Genomic DNA, 21,394 nt, shown 5'->3' on the forward strand with positions numbered 1-21,394 from the left:
ATAGAAATCTTTAATTTCTTTAAACAATATAATTTTTATTTTCATTCAAGATAATTATATAATACTATCTAAAGAGTGCATAATCTTTTTGCAGAAACTTACTCATTTAGCCTGCAAAATGAGTGCATTAGAAAGAGTTAGTTGAGTATTAATATATGAAGAAACATCAATATTTTTTTATAACTGATATGTTATTATAATACTGCTTCCCACTCCTCACATTTAAATGAATCTTTTTATGACGTATATAATATATGTATAAGTCTGAATATTTGATTACCAATAGTCGCAATGTAAATGGAGAAAAGAGGAAAGAGGAAAGAGAAAAGAGAAAAAAGAATTAAAAATTATTACTCAAACTATCGCTTACTCTGAATATTAAGGTTTGAATATATATCTAACCAGTTATCTACACATATTTCCACGGACATTCAATGTTCGTTTCAATCGAATTTCGTTGAATTACTAGGATAACGGATGTGAAACGTAAGGGGGTACAAAAATCGATGTATACCGGTAAAAGTTTCCGTGTCTCGGCCACGGTTTCTGCGGCTCTCGTTCGAACGAGAGAAGACGAGGCATCCAACGAGAAGCAAGCGAGCCAATTTGACCGACGTCGAAACGTAATTACGAGCAACTTCTGCGGCTCCATCGGGTGCATCGCAACCGAATTCGTTTCGCGCGTACACATTTGCCGTGAGAAAAATCGAAGAAAATAATTACGATTACCTCGATATACCGGGCGTGCGGCGCGACGGGGCACATTTCGCGAACTGGACGATAACGAGCACGAGAAGCGCCGGCACACGCCACCCTTCGTGAATCGCGTTTATAACCCAATACGGGAAAAGCACGTCACGAATAAACTTAGGAATAACAAGTACGGGACGTTCTGAAAAGAAAGAATGTTATGAGTAGTCTCATAAAAATAATGTTTGTAATATCCGGAGACATAGGAGACATTCCGCACACGTTTATCTTATCCATGTAAATCGAAAAAAGCACTGTATTTTAAATCGCAAATGTAAATAGTAGTCCCTATTTTTTAAAAATGTACTATTTTAGATAAATTATTATCTCATTCTATATTGAAACAGAAAAGTGAATAAACGACATTTTTAAAATAATCTCTGCGTGGATTAAAATATGGATATACAGTTGCAAATGTTAATGCTTAAAATGCTATGAAAAGTTTAAGTTATATTATAATAAAAATTTGTGCTTTGGATTTTGATAAAAACAGTATTATATTAGTTAAAAAATTAAATTGAATGGAGTTTATTATTTTAGATTCCATTATAAACAAAAAAGAATAAAGTAAAATTTTTATATATCACTAATTTTAATATAGAATTGCAGAAAAACACTAAGTATTGCATATCAATTTAAGTTATGGATCTATTATACAGAATTATAAAAAATTTACATCATCAAACAAATATCTGATAAATGATAAGTTTTTTCGTTAATAGCACTGTAGTGACGAATAAACTATATATGTTTTTTATCGCGGCACATTCGCAAAACATGCATGATGATAGTTGCCTAATTTCAAAATATTTTTTTTCCTTTAAACACGATATGACTAAATTTTTTTAGACACCTAAGATTTACAAGTTATATTGCAGATGGATATTGGCTTCTTTTCTTGATGCACAAAAGTTATGTGAGCACAGAAATTATGTGATCTGCGTAGCACATTACATTGATCGTGGATGTCATTATGCCATGAGTGATGTCGAAAAGTTGCTTCTGTGCGACTTGGATTTAGAGGAATACGAAACTACTACCTTCTTATAAGTTTTCGTATCGTCGCGCAAATTGTAAATCGATAGTTTTGACTTTGAACTCTGGTTCTTCTTGGTATAGTTGATAATAGCTTACGCGCATGCATATTATAAGATGCAGCCCATCATATATCTACGCGTTTTGCTAGAAACATCGTCGATACTGATTTATGGTTAGTTTGAGGAGAGAGAATTTATGTAATCAGTATCACAAGCACGTATCCTTTGACTTCAAAGCGATAGAATATTATGGTGTACCACGATATTCTTGGTATATACTGTGTCGGTTATTGAGTCCCCAAGAACCATAAAGTTTATGTCACGCTTATTCCTCTTTTTTATTAATTGCAATAATTAATGCAAAGTTTTTCTATCGTTATCTAATCGCAAATTTATCTTAGCTTTTTATAGCAATGGTTTAAATTAGCTTAACAATCAAAACTAAAATGCATATTTAAAAATTATTAAATAAGTCTGATATAAAAAAATATAAATAAAATATACTGAAAAAAAGTTTTATTTCTCGAAATATAAACCGTTTGTTCAAAAAATTTCATTAGGCGAGTATCACCATACAGGTTTTCGAACGTGCCGTGAATGATAACGATGTGAAACGTACTGCTATCGATAGAAAGGCTTTCCGTTTGCCAAGGATTTGTTAACCGTTTAATCGTATAGATTTTTCGTAGTCACATTTTGATTAGAGATCAACCGAGAGTGTACTCGGTTGATTGTAAAAAGGGAAACGATTATTCCTTGATGTAAAATCTAGTGTTTATTACAATATTGTACAATTATAGAATTCATTAAACTATAAAATTTTAACTATACAATTTTTTCGCAACATTAATAGATTTATCGCCGCATTATTAAAAAAGTAATACAAGTAAAAAATTAGCATTTTTGAGATAATGAAAAAAATTGAAGACTTCCTAAAGAGTAGTAAAAATATGTATTTAAAAAAAAAACAATATATTTGTAACTCTCTCAATTTACCGATAGAGAACAAAAGTATTTCCCTTGTATTTTGATCAAATTCACAATGATTGTTTAAAGAAAACAGACATTTTTTAAGTTAAATACTGTAAAGCAATGTTGTTGATTTAAATAGTTATAGGAAAATTGTCCTATTTGGAGTTATGTCACTTTTTCTTGAAAAAAAGTTATATTTTGATTAATTATATTTATAGAAATACGTCTTATTTCCAGTGGGAGATTATTTTGTATTTTTTAAGAAAGAAAATGTTTAAATTGAGATTATTTGCAAACCTCAAATTGAGAGTGATGTGACACTTCTTTCCAAATATTAGTAAATTATTTTTGAAATATAACATGCAAAAATATCACTTTAATAAGGAATGAAATTTACGCTATACTAGAGTAGCAGTGTGTGGATTTTAAACTCATAATATAGTTTCAAAAAATACTTTATAATTAAAAGTATAACATGGAAAGAACGTAAAGTTATGTATATTTACTGTTTTAATTAAAACATTTCAATTCAGAAATTAAAAAATGCCGTAATAAAAAGTTGCTAATTTTGTGAAATGTATCACTTTTCTATCAACGTGGTGACATATACTATGAGGTAGTTATTGAATTTCAAGTTATTATATATAAACTTTGTTTTAAATAATAAAAAGTAAAATTATTAATAAATATATATATAAACTATGAAAAATAAGAAAACATTTTATATTAAATACATTAATTATATCAATTTCAAGATCTAATATATATGTACTATATAATCTGATCTAACTCATTCTAAAATAATAGATCTTTATATATATATATATATATGTATATATGTAAGGTATTATATTTATCATATATGTGTGTAGCAGTGAAGATATGATTACTTTGAAATTATATTGAAAATAGAAATATATATAAATTATAGTAATGTCCAGAATAATAAAAAAAAAATTCTTGCTTGCACATAAAATAGTTATAAATTATTAATTCTGTAAGTAATTAGCAGTACGAACAAAAAAAAATTAATAAGTTACTCACCTCATAGTTGTTCTGTCATCGCTTAATATCTCTGAAGCTTTCTCTTCATTTATCCGTATATATAACACATATATATAACATAGCATTCACGAACATAATAATAATTGTACGTATTAATTACCAGACTAAAATGATAAAATAACATTTTGCACTTTCGATGTTCACACGATGACATTTTGAATTTTCGATAATTACACGTGATAGATACTTTATTATATTGAAGAAGAATACCACAGAAACGACTCTACTCTGACAATTGTAAATCTCATAAATTAATATAACAAACAAAATTTCAAACAGTGAAAAATTTTAATAAATTACAAATACCATACAAATGATAAAAATGATAAGTAATGTTATAAATAATTAGGTAATTAGAAATACATTAAAATTTAAACATTCTATTAAGAATGTCATGTCGTTCGTGTAAATAAAATAATTTATTATTCTCTCACTTCCTGTCATATCGAATCTAGCATAAATTAATTAAATTAATGGCGCGAAATAGTAGCTTCATTAAATACCCAATATATTTACAATTATTAATTGCAGAAATTAATTAATCGTATCAACTAATTGTAATCAATTGTTTGTAGAAAATAATCGCATATCAAAACAATCAAGAATACATATTAGTGAGTCTAATCTTTGACAAAATATTAAAAATAATCTGAAATAATTGCTCATATTAAATATTGTACTTCATGCATTTTTAATTAATTTTTAAAACACGATCGATACAACATGGCTTTTCATTACTCAAATGACTCAATTCCACAATTCGTCACATTATTCTGCGTTATTATTTTTAAAATATGCTATAATTACATTTGGAACAAAAGTTTAAAGTATAGGATATATTCGAGTTCAAGTATTGCTGAAGAGACAATTATCGCCCGAATGAAATAATGATGATTCATATGTAAATGATTTATAATTCTCGCTCGTCGCATAATTTTGTCATTTCTTCAAAGGAATAAATTGCGTAAAATATTTGCTTCAAGAGAGCAGTCGTTGCGCTCCAATAAGTTTTTAAGGATTTTTAATCCCGCGAGATAATTTACTGTAATAATTGCAAAGTATCACGATATTTTTAAGTACTTGTGCAAGTACGTTCGAAGAAAAATGAGATGATACAGAGCGACTCCCGTTACCTAGTTGCTCGAGTTTCGACGCAGGAATGATAGTATCGCGATTTTATTTACCATAAGAAATACATAAGACCATGCGTATGATTGAGGGAGTATTTCAGAATGGAAATACATTATTGAATCTTAATTGTCGAGGGATTTTATTTTGTTTAATGTGTAATATACATATGTATATACTATTAATAGCAAATTGTTTAACTATTACATAAAAATTATTTAATTTTATAATTTAAATTTTTTAATTTTTTTTACTTAATGACTATTTAAATAGTTAAATTAATTACTTTATTTTCAAAAACTGTTAAATTTATTATTTGAAGAATACAGATATTATCGTTGTTTAATCGAAAAAGTAATTTTTTTAATCTAAGTTTTAAAAATCTGTTGGACATCTATTGATCAAATTCAGCACGTAAATAATTGTTCTCATTCCTCGAAAAAAGAAGCTTTAAAACCTAAAATATACATTCGCATATGAGTTTTTCTCTCAAGAATCGATTATCGGAATAAGGGGAAAAAAATTTAAACTATTTTTCATTTAAATCATGATTGCAAATATAACGTAAGAAATATGAAATTGATTAACTATTATAAGAGATATTTATTAAATCATATTATGTCTCAAAACAGTTAAGCAGAAATGTGATTGTAAATACGAATCACATCTTATATATTGAAGAAATATATGAAATTACATCTTATGTATTGAAGAAATACATGAAATATCATTTCATGGAATTGACAATTAATTATTTATATAATGTTACACACACAAAAAATAGCAGAACAACCTGCGTATTATTACAATCATGCGTAATATCATTTTTATTTTTTCCACAGCGAATGAAAAGCTGGCCAATTAGTAGAATTGTTTCAGAAATTACATGAAAACGCGGTTACCTGTGAACAAATTATAAAACGTTTCAACTGGCCGTTTGTGTGAGGTGGCCAAGACGTACGGTAATTGTTCACATAATTAATTCTGTTACGAACACCCACGTTGAAGTACGACATTCTGAATGATAGAAATATAGTGTGTGGTTGGCCAGTTCAAACGCACGCAGCTTCACAAAACGATTTTGGACCGATTAACTAGCGGATTCGTGCTTGCCCCGCATTGTCTACGATGAGCGAGAGCTAGAAATGTCGAATTAACGGTGCGGGCGGTCGAGGTACTGTTAGTTTAGCTATACTATCGTGTTTGCTTGATTTCCACTGGCCCATGTAACATCCAGAGAAATCCAATACCGGTAATGTTAAAACGTGTAAACACATGTAGCATGAATCTGCGAATGGCAGCGAAACTGATTTGCAAGTACAACTATGAATTAACGCAATGCTTTTATCATAAGGTAAATGACATTGCGTTGTTCGTTTATTCGATCTGCACGTTGCATAATCATTACATGATTTGTCGAAACTATTATCATTGCGTTCGCGAAGCAGTGATGTGAAAATTTCGCGATGTATATATTTGTATGAGTTATATGCATTTGTGAGATACATAAAGATGTGAATTACATATAAAATATGTTTTTTATCATAAAATTTAAATTTTTAATTTGTTCTAGATTAAGTTAAATCTTTAATTATCATCAAGAGGATTTAATTATCATCGCAGAAATAAATAGAAATAGAAAAATATAAAAAAATTTTTCTTTAAAACATGTATTAAAAGCATTTACATATTAAATAAATATTAAAGTACTTTTACATGAAAATATAACAAAGCAAATAATAAAGGAAAAACATCGCAAATTACTTTACAAATCTAATAATAATGTTAAAAGAACCTGACCGTAATATATATCTATTTATTTATTCAACTCGATGTAAAAGAATTGAAGAAAATAATAAAAGTTTCTATGAAAATTCAAAAGCTCTTCCAGAGAAATCGAATGTAAGAAAAAAAATACCTTAAAAAGAATATTTCTTGGAAGGAAGAATATTGCGTAGAAAACCTGAAGATTATGATATTGCGGAAACAGTCACCTAATCTCTAATAATTAAATTTCATTTATAAACGACGAATTTGGTTCAACACGCCAATTACTAAAATGGACGCCCGATTGATTGATCGAAATACGCGGATATGTGTGTCGACATTGTTCTTGATCACCCAGCTCAGCTATGTGAGCCGCTTGAAGAGTGTTTGGACTGCGAATTCTATCGAGTTCAAGTGAGTTGGAACCATTTCCTCGTTCGTTGATATCATTTCACAAGTTTCCCTCAGAAAAACATTTCGCCGAGAAAATGATTTTCTCTCTCTTTATTAATCCTTCATTGGATATTGAATTGTGTAAATATGTATAATATATTCTTATCAATCTGATTGATTTATATCTGGATTTATATCTGCAGTTATATGAAGTACGATTTATATTATCGCTTCTCTCATATAAACATTTTGATCAATTTGGTATTTAATTTAATTTGATTAATAGATTGTGTTGAAATTTCTACAAATTTTACACAATTTTTTATCATTTTCTCTCAACCTTTAATATTAAATATTTCGCTGTATAATGTAATTAAAATAACCAATTAGTGATTATAATCAAATGATTATAACAATTTTATATAATAAGATCATTATAATTAAAAAAAATATTTGTTCCTCGATATTAATCATGTATAGAGTTTTCCAAAACTAAAAAAAAAATTTCTTCAAAAATCTCTACTGTGATTGTAATAATCGTATAATGAAGTATATAAATTAACTTTTCGATCAGATGAATCGTTTAACAAAATATAATGTTGTCTAATAAGTTTTATATCTAGAATAAATTAGTAAAACGTAATATCTCTGAATTTTTCTTTTAAGGGAAAAAAAATATATAAAAATAGATATAATTTTAACCAAGCAATCGTGAGGTTTCATCTCCTGAGAGGAGATATTCAATCAGTCAAGCTGGGAGCATCAACTTCCTTCGTTGGATCTAAATAGAAAGCTTCGGTCTTATAGAGATAAATTATTTGCAAGTTGGAGAAGCTTAGACCTACGTGCGAAGATGATTCGTCGTCGGAAATCTATATCAGTCGAGTCTAAAATTGTTGATTAGTGAGTACCGTCCCACTAGTCGACAATTAACTTCTTCAACAGTCGCCGCGATGATATTATGAACACCTATGTGTCCTCGTGTATATTCTATTGCACATTGATCGGCGATTTCCCATGCGATATCCATTCAATGCATTTAATCATGTATCTCATTGGATAATGTTCGAGATAAAACTGTACGGATTGTTTCATATTTAGCGTTCAACATGCTTTCTTTGATTGATTTTTGATTGAAGATGACTTTATCTTACAATTAGTTAAAATGTCAGGACAGACTTTTATTTATGTTCTCGATGTTATTACAGATATATTTGCAAATTTTGCCAAGTCCACTTGAAGTTGAATTAAGAATGAGATTTTACTGTGTTTGCATTTCTGAAACTAATTTTCTATAAAAACTGCACTTCTTAATCATTTATGATTCAAAAATTATTGGTTCTTCCACAAAGAGAAGCAAAACAATTCACGTATTAAAGGAAAATCAATTCAATTTCAAAGAGATATGTACAGATGTCTTAAAAGATTTAATGCAACCTGTATATATTTTATTATCGACTTCCATTATCTATAAGAATTTTACCGATAAAATTGTGTACTGAATGATATAATTGTTTTGCACGGAAGATTGCATTGCAAGATTCAATCTCTTCTATGCTGAAAATGCAATTCCGTTTATGATTTTTCTCAGAACTTTTACAAGTTAATTGTGAGGTAAAATAGTTAAACGAATTGAGCTTTTATAAAATGCCTTTGAAATATTATTCTGCTATTAAGATTAGGAAATTAAGATATTTGATCATTATTATTAAATTATGATTTCTGTTATTTCTATTATTGAATTATTTTTTTACGGTAATCAAACACATAAAAGAATTACTTATATATATATATATATATTAAGACTTGTTTTTCAGATAAAGATTTTGCTGCCTTAAGGAATAGTTATTACTGTAAATAATCGTGTGCTAAAATATGCTAAAATGTATTTTGCTAAACGTGTTTTCTCAATAAAATAATATCGTTATGATGGAATGACATCAACTTGTTACTGTCGCGAACTTTTGCTAAAGCAAATGGTTGCTTATTAACGTGACGAAGTAGCTGCGCTTTCAAGTAATATTGTATTGTACTTTCAGCAAGTAATGTTAAAATAAATTATTCAAATATTCAATCTACAATATATAATTAAAATACAAAAATAAAAAGATCAATACTTTAACGATATTTAAAAGTCTTATTTATCTTCTGTAAAAAAAATTTACCAATATAAGCTATAAGAATGTATAAAGAGAATTAAATTACAATTTACATAAATTTAACTTATATAATACAAAAGTAAAAAATAAAAATAAATTATTCTTTATTCAATCTCAAATAGACTTTACTTCGGAATGATCGCTTGTTAAGAGAAACTTAGAAAAAGAATGTAGGTGGAATCTTTTGTTACGAAAAGATCGATGCTGGATGAAAAGATGAAAGGAAATACGAAGAATCTGAAACTCTTTATAGTACGCTGTTACGTGATGTTTTATATGTTCACATGGTACTTTTTGATGTATGTGCATTACGAGAATGTTTTAATACGAGTATGTATATTTGATATGAATCGTTAACCAATCACGCTTAACTGGAGTCCGCTGACTAAAATTGATTAGTAAACTATTTCACATGAGCGGTAGTTTCATATTTTTCGACGCCTGATGAATTATTCGCGGGAATACATCGGATGATGAATCACGCTACATTTTTTATTTCTGCACGGTGTAGGCCGGATACACGAAACAAATAAATGAGTGTTAATTGCGCTGTATCAATGAAAATGATTGATGGCACTGTCTAAATTTCTGCGTAAATCAGAAAGTATATAAATTAACAGCTCGAAGAAAAATTAACCTCTCAAGAAAAAAAACAAAAATAAAAAATCTTTTAACTATTATTATTTTACAAAAATTAATGATTTATTAAAAGTTCTTATTGGAACATGTAACTGCATATTACATATCTATATATTGTTATATTAAATTATTTCTTCTTTATAGAATTTCAATTTAAAAGCTTGTATCATTATTGTATAATTATAATTACGAATTCTTATTTTAATCAAAAATAATTTTATCAAATTATGTATACTTATATTTATTTAAACGTGTATTCTTTATAATATATTTGTTAAAATATATATAAATTTTTTTAAAATAAAAAATAAGGAATTTCACAGTTAAATCTATAATAAAGAATGAAGTAATACAGCAAACATTTGAATAATTAATGCTTTACTATTATATTGGAAAAATGACAAAAGAGGAATATAATACTACAGTATACAGTTTTAATTCATAAAAGTTTCGATTTTAACCTAGATGGCTTAGCTCCAAAACTGTTATTTTGAGTTATTACAAGTAATAGCACTCTACATCAATTTATTGTCTTTCATACAACAATATAAATTTAAAATTTATTTTTATTAATATTTATTATCTATTTATATTAATATTAATATTAAAAGTAGTTAAAAATTTTATTATAAAAATTAATGATTTGAAATACATATGAAATTGTTTGATGGCTTTAATGTGTGAATATATTCTATCATAAATAAAAACATGTTTACTATGCAGTGTAGGTTTTTGTTATAGAAGTAAGTCACAAGTTTGTTTCTTGTACTTCCAAGTTGTCAATTGCTTTTTGAAGATAAATATGAACGAGGTGTTGTTTACATCATGCGAATCGTTCCCTTTAACAGTCAACAAAATGTATTTAAAGTTTATCAAAGACCATTTGCACAAATATTAATTGCAACATCACACGCTTTTCTTCTGATTGAAGTACCCAATAATTTCTTTACATTTTATTATGAAGCATGAAGCAGCAGAATAGGACATGTCACGATTCACTCGTACCATTTTTATTATTTTCTGTTTCGTGCACCACATATTTCCTAGCTGACTATTGCGTGTGCAAATTATTTCACCGCAAATCTGACGAAGAGAAACCATCAGCGAAATCTACATGGTTGGAAAAAATGTGGGTATATTGCTGATTCCCATCCGAGCGAATGAATGCGCGTCTCGCGGGCGATAAGCGCGGGAAACAGGATTGACGTAAAAGTTTTGCGATATTTCCCCGTGTAAATTGCGGGGAATGAGGTACAAGGAGTAGGCGGAAACAAAACGGTCGCGTTGTAAGATGAAAGAAAGGGAAGCTGGGATTGCATAAATTTGCAGACTGATAAAGCTTGAAGTGCCTCATCTTGTTATACTCGTCCTCGTCCAAATTTATCCCCACACATTCTAAGAGAACAAGCGTTCAAGGCAAGATAGACATCCAGAAATGAGAATGATAAAATCACAATCGATTTCTTCATTCTAAAGAGCGACGTAATTTAGAATTCGTTAAAAAAATATTTAGTGATAATACAATGTGTTTGAAATCTAATTTGTAAGTCTAATGATAACTCGCTCAATAAATGTATATATTCATCGTATTAAATCAGATTTATTAAAATTTATTCATTGCGTATTTACTTTTTCTTTATTTAAATTTGTTTTCTTTATTTTTATACGTAAAATTATCTATCAAAATTAGACTTTTCATTTAATATATCCATTTTATTAATGTAATAATAAAAATAGTATCTATAAAGATTATTTTATTAGACACAGTATTTACAGATTATATTAATTTAAACTATATTAGTATATTCATAAAGTGTTTGGAGTAATTATTTAAATAGTGTATGGCGAAAGCTATTTTCATGTGCTCTCTACGATTACTGAACCGTAGTGATTTTACTCAAGAGTGTGATTAAGCACGCTTTCTACATCTTGATCTGAAATTAGTGAACGAGGAAGTATGATCTGTGCGATTTCCATGTCAGGTACAAATGGCTGACAGTGTCGTCTTCTGAAAAATGTGCTTTGCGCACGCAATCCTTTAATTATTTTAACCATCTGGGATCTAGATATAGATTGCATTAAGGTTATATCTATATATAAATTTGGGATATATTATGTTTACGAATAAGCTTTTGTACACAAATTGTGATATGTTATTATTTTAACATATCTTCCTTTTTTTTTTGCTTTGTAATATTGTAACAATTATAACTTTGCAGTTTAAGTTTAAATAATAAATTGTGTTACTGTTACTATTGCGTGATGATAGTTAAAAAGTTATGATGCATTCATTTCTCCCCAAAGCAGAAGAGAAATCTGATATTCTTGAATAACGTAATAACAGTCGATGCTAATTGGGGTCTCGTTAAGGGACAAAGAAAAATCCTTTTCTTTTATACAGTTGCATTGGATTCGTTCTAATCAATTCCGTTTATGAATTATACTCTCTCTATTTTCAACATTATTTAATTTCATTGTAATGTAAATTAATAAATAAAAATGCCAAATAAACATTTTATTATTTTATGTTGTGCAGAATCTAATTTCCTTTTACAATTTTTTCCTAAATAAAATATAAACTTTTTTTTTGCAAGTAAAGTGCATTTTATTAAAAGATAGTAAGTATTTTTAAACATTTCAGTTTATCGTCATTGAATCGTTGAGAGATAATGGTATCGTCATGCAGTCATGTTATAGTACATTGAAAATGAAGAAAATAATGTGCTGAAAGAAGCGTTGTCAATCTGATAAATATCGCGTGTCACTACTGCACTCATAAATATATATTAAGTTGCACTGTAATGTATACTTCTTTGAATTGCAGTATATAGAAAATATGTTATCGATCGCATTTATAAATAAATGTATTACATTTTGTTGGAATAGAAAATCGGGAGATAATGAACCATATAGCAGCAATGTGATATATTATTTCACCTTTAATTAAATAACGGGATAGTAAAAAAAGGAATTACCATGTATGAAATGTATAATTGTAATGGCAGTGCTCTTTGACGAAAACCATGCACGGTTAATTTCACCAACATATTACGGTGCAAGCATATTAAATATTATACGCCTACGTGTGTTTGATCTTTCAGTTAAAATTAATTTGATCATCATATGCAATAGTCTACTATGTAAATAATAGACGTTTATAGAGCATATGACATATGTATTGTATATATTATTATTGTATATTATATTTAATTTAATATTTAGTTAATTGAACATCGCGTTCTATTGGAAAAAATTTTTTATTATAAACGCAGCTTTCAGCGCAGTAATATAAATCATATTCTTTCTCATAAACATCGCGTTTCAATACGTATTGATATGTATTATATAATAGCACGATTTTTATGGGCTTTAAAATAAAAGATGTAAAACAAATAAAATCATGATATTTTGTTATTATTATTATCGTCAAAATCCTAACTAATTTGTCGCAGAAATAAAATTGATTATCTCTAAACGCGTATAAAATTGTATTATATCAGCGTAGCGTTATTGTTTTACTATCATTTATATTAAAAATATTATTTATGTTATACATATATGCAAGTACTAAAAACATTAAAAATAGTTTTGCTTAATGACGATATTTTCTTAAGAAAACGTATTTATTTGAAGTAGTGAAAATCGCAGTTTTGGTCAGACGAGATTTCAAGTAGAACAAACAATTCCCCGGCGGTGTGGCGATTCGTTTGTCGAGGTCAAATGTTTTTAACTCCTAGATTTATGTGTAAAAAATACTTCATAAATTCGCTAAAAGAGGAAAAAAGAATACAAATATAAAAAGATTATTGCAATAATGGTCGCTGCTTAAGAAATGTATTACAATATTGTAATATCATTAACGTTATTTCAGTGTGATGCATGATATTATAGTATTGGCGTACTATTGACGTCGGAATGCTATTGATCGAGTGCAAGGCATGACTGGTAGAAATTAAATTTCTTATGTGGAATCTTAATATGCATATATGTATCACAGAAAGCAGTAATTTAGAATGAGATTTTACATAGCGATGATCGGGTCAACCTGCATAACGACGTCTGCGCGTGCACAATAATATGAGTTGCGTTCGCAATTGAAGAAAATCATATGCTTCAAGTTATGATTTATTATACAGAACTAATAATTAATTTTCTCAAGAACCGTTGCAGCGTAGTTATATAAAAATAAAATATACGCGAGCAAATTATGTCAACACAGAATTTTCTTTCTTTCTCTCTCTTTCTTCCTCTTCAATTGTACGCAAGCAATTAAACGACAAATATTGTTCCCTATTCATAGCATTCATACACAACTGGTATTGTACATATACGTATTCTGTAATGGCCACATTTTCTAGGACATAATTATAAATATAAAACATAGAGTTCGTCGTGCTACACGCAAAGGGAGGTTTTTTTGCGTTTTATTTGCTTGACCTTGACAATATTATCACAATTACTTGCAAAAAGATATTTATTATCGACAGTAATACTTCGATAAATCTTAAGCCGTGCTTACCACATCAGTAAGACTTAAACATGCGATATAATATTACTTGCAATGATAACGGTTTTACGTGCTATAATATAAAAAGTTTGTTTCTTACTTTTTGTATACCTAGCCGTAAATTCTCCTTTACTTAATCTACTTTAAGAAAAAAATGTATAAGACATTAACAAATAAAAAAAGAATTTATTTCAAGATTTAACCATAAATTTTAGTATCAAAACTGGAAAATATGTAAGCAGAAAAGAAAATGTTTTCGTCAATATCCGAATACTTAATGTATCTTTATTTTATCATGATCTTTCAGGATGTCCGAGAGATGACTAGGTACTGAGGAGGAGAAGGCGCAGTAGCTTTGAAGGTTGCTGCCGCCTCGGTTTGGTGGAATGGAGATGAACGGCACCGAAAGCAGCCTGAATGGCACCGAGGTCAATCGCACTTCCGCACCAATCTTCACCATCGGCACAGATTTCATCACGCAATGGTAAGAGCGCGGATCTTTTATTCAGAACGGAGAGATTGGTACATAACCGCGGAAACAACCATGTGTGAAACTATAAATGGAATATGGCTTTCCACATGCGAGGTAGTCCTTTGGGTTTTTACAAATTTTAGCATATAGACAACAGGCTGCATGGTTACAATTTCTATTTGCGTACAGCCATCACACCACTGATGCGCAGACGTCAGATTATTCTGCGTGTATTAATATAATTTTAATATAGTAAAATAAAACAGATTGCTGGAATTAAAAATTTCCATAAAATGTCAGATTTTAATTATGGCACAATCACGTTTGCGTTAATCTCTCAGGAAATCTGTAAATTGCGCTAAAGGTAACGTCGTCGAAACTGTATCTGCGGAAGAAATAATAATAAAAGCTAAGCTAAGAAAGATATGTTTAATATTTATACTTATTAGTAATAAAGCTCATAAAATTTAAAAAATGAGAAAATAAAAGGGCTTTTTGTAATATTTATTTAAAATATTAAATTTATTTTTTGTTTTTCTCTTATACAAAATTTTTATTTAACATTATTATAAAAATAGAGTACAAAAACTGATTTTTATACTTCCTGCATGCTTTTTCGTGGCTACAACGGATTGCTCTCAAATCCTTTTTGCTGACGTGTACTTGCACTGTGTAATACCATTCGCTCCATCGATCCTTAACATCCCCAAAGGATTTTGTGCTACGAGAAATAGACAGATCGATGGCACAAAGACAATGTTAATAAGATAACAGTAACTGACGTTATTAATTGGTTCACCGATTTTATTGTACATTCTCTGTATTGTATATATGTATTAAGAGAATAATATAAATTTACTTATCTTATACATTAGTATACATATAAATCACGAAGTGACCTTAATCTTGTCCTCAAAAATCAAGATAACGTATGTATTAAAATTACTTATTGACTTACGTATATTAGCAAATACATTATTCTCTTGTAAATAACATGAATCATTTAATTCTTCAAAAATATAACAATTATAATAGCGTTAACTTTGCAACGGATATATTACATACTTAATAATTTTTGTTATAATTTATTTGTTTTAGTGAAGATGCGTGTCTTTTATTCCTCACATGTAGCGCAATCACATGTCAGTCGCCGTAATCAAACCTTGTGAGATAACGGTAGTCCGTTTAACGTAAATGCACGGCCGTCTGATTAGATTTGTGAGACTATCCTCACGAAAGAGCACGGGAATGAGAGGTTTGTTGCTGTAAACACATCTAAACGCGTTTAGATGAGCGATTCATTATTTGGCGGAATGGCCCTCTTGAATTCCAAGCGACTTTGCCAAGTTGCCATTACCTCTGGGACTGCTCATTATCGAGGGGTAATAACATCACGCGGCGCTTCTTATACAGTCAACGGTCACCGTTTGTGTTCGCTACTTCGTTGGGAATATCAAGGCTAAAGGAAATGAACTTTCATCAGGGACAAAATTGAAGTAAAAAAATTCCCTCGAGAAGTCACCCTCTTCTCAAGGCAAGATTTTTCTTCGAGTTCTTTCCCATCTTAATCACGTCGAATAGCCAAATGATCATCACGAATTCTTAAAATCGTAAAAATTATTTTTTTTTTATACAATTTGCATAATAATTAAAATTTATTAAAATTCCTGAAATAATCAGTTTTTATAACTTTGTCTATATATTTAACTTAAATTGAAGTTAGAAACTATTCTTGATATCGTGATGTAGAAATACTTTAAGACAGGCCTGTCCAATTTGAGCTCCGGAGCCAAAACGCAAAGCCATCGACACAAAAAAATTCAGTGTGAGTAAGATTTCGGAGACTGTAAAGTGTTGATATGCATCCGAGTACGCTTATCAACACCTTACAGTCCCTGAAATCTTACATTGAATTTTTTTTTTGCGTCGATCGCTTTGCGTTTCGGCTCCAGAGCTCAAAATGGACAAGCCTGCTTTAAGATATATTAACAAAAAAGAGATATTTATTCTATTTTATAATTATAAGTGCGACTTGCATATCTACTTTCGAAAACTATCGCGAAAAGTACATTAAATATCTGCAATTCAATCTCTTTTTCATCTTTCCCTACAATCTGTGTTTTTTAAATTATTAAAATCATTTAATTTATGGTATTATATATTGTTAGTTTCCTTGTGAATGCATAAGTACGTTTGACGTGATGACATTTCAAGACAAGCGCCGATTGGTACAACAGCCATTTGTACACATCATAATCGACGTTTTACGCAAAGTCGATTTACACGATCGAACTTTCATCACCGTGTGCACCGCGTTTATACAATAGTTTGAAATAGTCTATATAGTTACCGCGTGCATATGATAGCAGAGGTATTTGCGGAGCTGACGGATAAAACTCGCGTAAACCAATCCGGGCCAAATTGCATCCTTGACCTAGCAGGGCCACGGTAATCTGGCAATGCGACGGGGTGAAGCACGCGGCTAAGTTAGTTGATGGGCTACTTGGCCGAATACGTCAGGCACGATTGTATGAACGTCGTTATTTAACGAAAGAAAAAGTCGATGTCGTGCAACGACGTGGAATCACGCGAGCGACGTCGAACGGCTTGTTGGCGCGCACGCGATTGAGGTGAAAATTTCGAATGTTGCGTGAGCCAACAACGTCGGCGACGGCAAAAGTCGTTCACTAGAGCAGATTCAATGTATGTCACAGCATACGCGAAATCTTCACGTCAATTGAAAGGGAATGCTTTACTTAAGACGGAGGAAAGTGCGATAGACGAAGTTCTGATCTTCTATTTGTAGAGTAAAATTTTAATTAATGTATAATTAATGTAAAATTTTAATTTCACGCAGTATTGATAGTAAATTAGAAAAGCATTGATAAAATTTTGTTTTAAAAAGATAGATGACAATATTTACTATTTTTAAATAGTGTATTTATAATTATGTAACATACGTTAACATACATATATCAATGTAAGTTTTGTCAATGTAAGTTAACATATGTCAATGTAACATTTGCAATATTCAATGACCTGATCGTAGTAAGCGGATCGAAATCGAAGTTGCTTTTATATACATAAAACGGGTATATTATGAAGTTTGTGACATGTTGGGTTACACTTCCCGGAAATATCGATTTCCATCGTAACTGATCGAAGTGACAGACTGATATTTTGCACTCTTTGTAATGCGAAATATAACGTAACGAAGAACAATTCTTCTGTTACTATTTACATTTATTAATCCCCTTTATAATAAAATTCAACTGATCTCTATCTGAATGCCTATTATTTTAAGGCTGAAATAATTTATGTGTCTTACACCTTCCATTCTATTGATTTGATATTAAATGTATTAAATGAACATTAATTTCTAATTAATAATTTAATCTATAATTTAATAATATTTGAAATAAATAGAAATATATAAAAGCGTAAGAAAGAAACCTATAAATTGGTTAAAAATAGAGTCTAGCACTGTCATCTAGATTCTTGTTAGTTCTGTTCTAATTTAATTTGTTAAAATTATAATATTTTACGTTATATTAAAAATAGTATTTTACGTAAACCATATAATTTAAACATAATGATTCTTTGCAATGTTTATTTTAGCATTAATGATAAGATAAACATACATTGAATAATATATCTATAAGTAATTGGAATTGGCCAATATTATTGCAGAAAGATTTGACAAAATACAAAAAGGAAAGAGAAAGAAAAAACGGCTTTGAGAGATACAGTAGGTAAAATATAGCGAGTCGATGGCATTCGGTATTCCTATCTTTTAGCACGACGACGTTGCATGTTAAAATGGAACAGAGCCATTAAATGAATCGACTGTTGCATCCAACACGAGGCGGGTGCTATTGTTTCGTTTAACTGTGTGAATGACACTCTGTAAAAGCGCGACTGGTAATGTACAGTCTAACTAGATGATGCATGCGATTAACACTGCGCTATTATAATGCGGCGATCAATTGTCGTATTACTTTCTGTTCCCTAAGGAATTCTAGTTATCCTGGTTGAGAGAGAGGGGATCGTTTATTCTATTTTTATTTTGTTTTGATTTTTCATTCAAAATGTATAACATTATTAGAATTCTCAAAATAACATTGTTACTTTATATAAATATTGATTCTCTCTCTCCCTCTCTCTCTCTCTCTCTCTCTCTCTCTCTATTTCCTCAATTTATTATATGAAAAGAATTGTATCGTTTATAAATCGCTTATAGAAGAACAAATTTGAGTTAAATTCTGCAATAAATAATAAAAATAAAAGGTTTACCTCTCTCAAGTGATTTGACAGTATACACTATAAAATTATATTCAATACTTTAAAGTTTAATTGCTTTATATGGTTCTCTCGCGCATTTCCAATTGCCCAAGTTGTTACGCGAACGTGCAACGAAATTATCTTCGTCGTTTCCCAGTTTTGTGTACCAGAACCGACGCACGATTACAGCATATGCAGAGAACAAATAAAATAGATCGAGCAACGGGAACGACACTGGAGCACATTGTGATGACACACATGGAATATTGATTCTCGAATTTTCATTGCTATGCTGGAGAGAACCGAGAGAAAAATGCATTCTTCGTATGCTGGAATGAAGCTTTCGTACGGCTTTCGTATTGCGTATTTTTGCTTTTCCTAGCGAGCAGGTAGACAACATCTAAAATCGTGGGATTCAATTTATCTACATATTCTCGATTGTGCATACAAACCTTAGAAAATGTACAGAGAGTAGCCATCTTTGCGTGCAATGCGCAACGTATTATTGTGGAAATAAAGTTATTTGTTCTTAACTTTTTTACACACTAGATAAATATTTTCTATTCAAAAACTTTAATAAATGGCGGTTTATAATCTAAAGTCCAGTTAGCATGTAAAAACTTTTCTAGCAAGAAGCACTTCCTACTTGCGACTAACAAGAGACTTGTAGCAGAAAATTACAAGAGAAAATCTTCTATTTTACTCACGAACACACTGAAAGTTTGTTGGTGCGATTCATAAACATCCTATACTATAATATCATGTGCGATATTAGATATGTATACACTACATATCCACGGAATGTAATGGGAAATCGATAGCATGTCAGACCTGTGTGAAAAACTATGTCTTCAAAGGCTATCTTTTACAATATTTTTAGAGATAGGGATATACTTACCAACATATTTAGTCGAGTTTGTTGAGCAAACGATGAAGGACATTACTTTAATATAAAGAAAAAAGCGTTAATCAGAGAGAGAGAGAGAGAGAGAGAGAGAGAGAGAGAGAGAGAGAGAGAGAGATGCGCACGTACATAAATGGTATGCACAATTTTGCCGGGGTGACTTGCGAATTTTTATATCTATGACGCAAGTGTATAAATGGCACGAATATCTTTATAACACTTTAGATGTTCTATTTTACAATTTTCAAAGAACAGAATGTTAAAAAATTTTGTACGTTAACGAGAACATTATTTCAGCAATCACATTTAATATTATGAACATAATACCTAATATTTATAAGCATCACAAGATTGTTAGACTCTTAAATCTTATCTAACAGATTATAAGATGGATGCATTACAAGTTATCAACAGTTTTTTCAATTGTTATTTCAGTTTCTTTGTTAGATGCTGAAATAGGCAAACTAAATAGAAGAAGACGCGCCACGATTTTAATTAGTGATACTTGATTTATAATGAAAAAAAATAACTTCATGGAAGGCGTTGCAGATGTCATCGTTGATAGAAAATGAAATGAGTTTTCCAAGCAAAAAGTGTGTTAGAGCGTGCTCATTAACTCGATTAGTGAATGTTCCCTACATCATTTCCTCATGTTCATCGTTTGAATATGGCATTGCAGTTTCTCGCAAAATTAAATCTAGGCATGCTAGGTCCACTATGCCTATCGCTTAATTAGTATTGAAAACTTATAATTTCATATCGTGTATCTTCATGGCATATGTACATCATACTCAAAATTAGATATACTCAGTTTTGATTTTTATAATGCACGTTACTTTAAATTTAATAAGGTAAAGTGCATCAGCACAATGTGCATATAAATGAATGAGCGTATTTAATTTCATTAACTGTGTACGAAACCATAGAGGATATCGAGGTTCATCTTACGATTTGCTATAATGTTTTTAGCTAAATTCTAGTCGTATAATTCAAAGAACGATTTTTATCGGAATGAAGTTTAAATAGAATTTGAGCTATATAGATATATAACTTGATAAATATTTTGATAAATATTTTGTACACAAAGCTAATTTTAGCTATTTCGTATCGAACTTATCAATCACGCTAAGGCTGTCGAACGTATATTCAGAGGGTTGATATCACTAGATTTTTTTATATATTCCTAAATAATTTCTCTCTCATCATGTTCCGAAAATGTACATTAATGTTGTCAACCAATGATGTATTACATTAACTCGCTTACAAATTATCACGTTCTAATAGATCTTATCAAGATAGAAAGAAACCCACTTCTTTCTT

The 21,394-nt window shown here is 29.7% G+C and overlaps 1 protein-coding gene across 1 annotated transcript in view; it reads left to right on the forward strand.

Annotated features, from left to right (window-relative positions):
* The window catches only part of LOC108753443 (probable muscarinic acetylcholine receptor gar-2), a 38,151-nt gene that overhangs the window by 4,297 nt on the left and 12,460 nt on the right, over positions 1-21,394 (forward strand). The window contains exon 2 of the mRNA XM_018495002.1: positions 14,725-14,901. Within this exon, the coding sequence (XP_018350504.1) occupies positions 14,804-14,901 (98 nt within the window). The 5' untranslated portion in view covers positions 14,725-14,803. The remainder of the gene's footprint in view (positions 1-14,724; positions 14,902-21,394) is intronic.

Source organism: Trachymyrmex septentrionalis, unplaced genomic scaffold (assembly GCF_001594115.1).
Source record: "Trachymyrmex septentrionalis isolate Tsep2-gDNA-1 unplaced genomic scaffold, Tsep1.0 scaffold7, whole genome shotgun sequence".
Lineage (NCBI taxonomy): Eukaryota > Metazoa > Arthropoda > Insecta > Hymenoptera > Formicidae > Trachymyrmex > Trachymyrmex septentrionalis.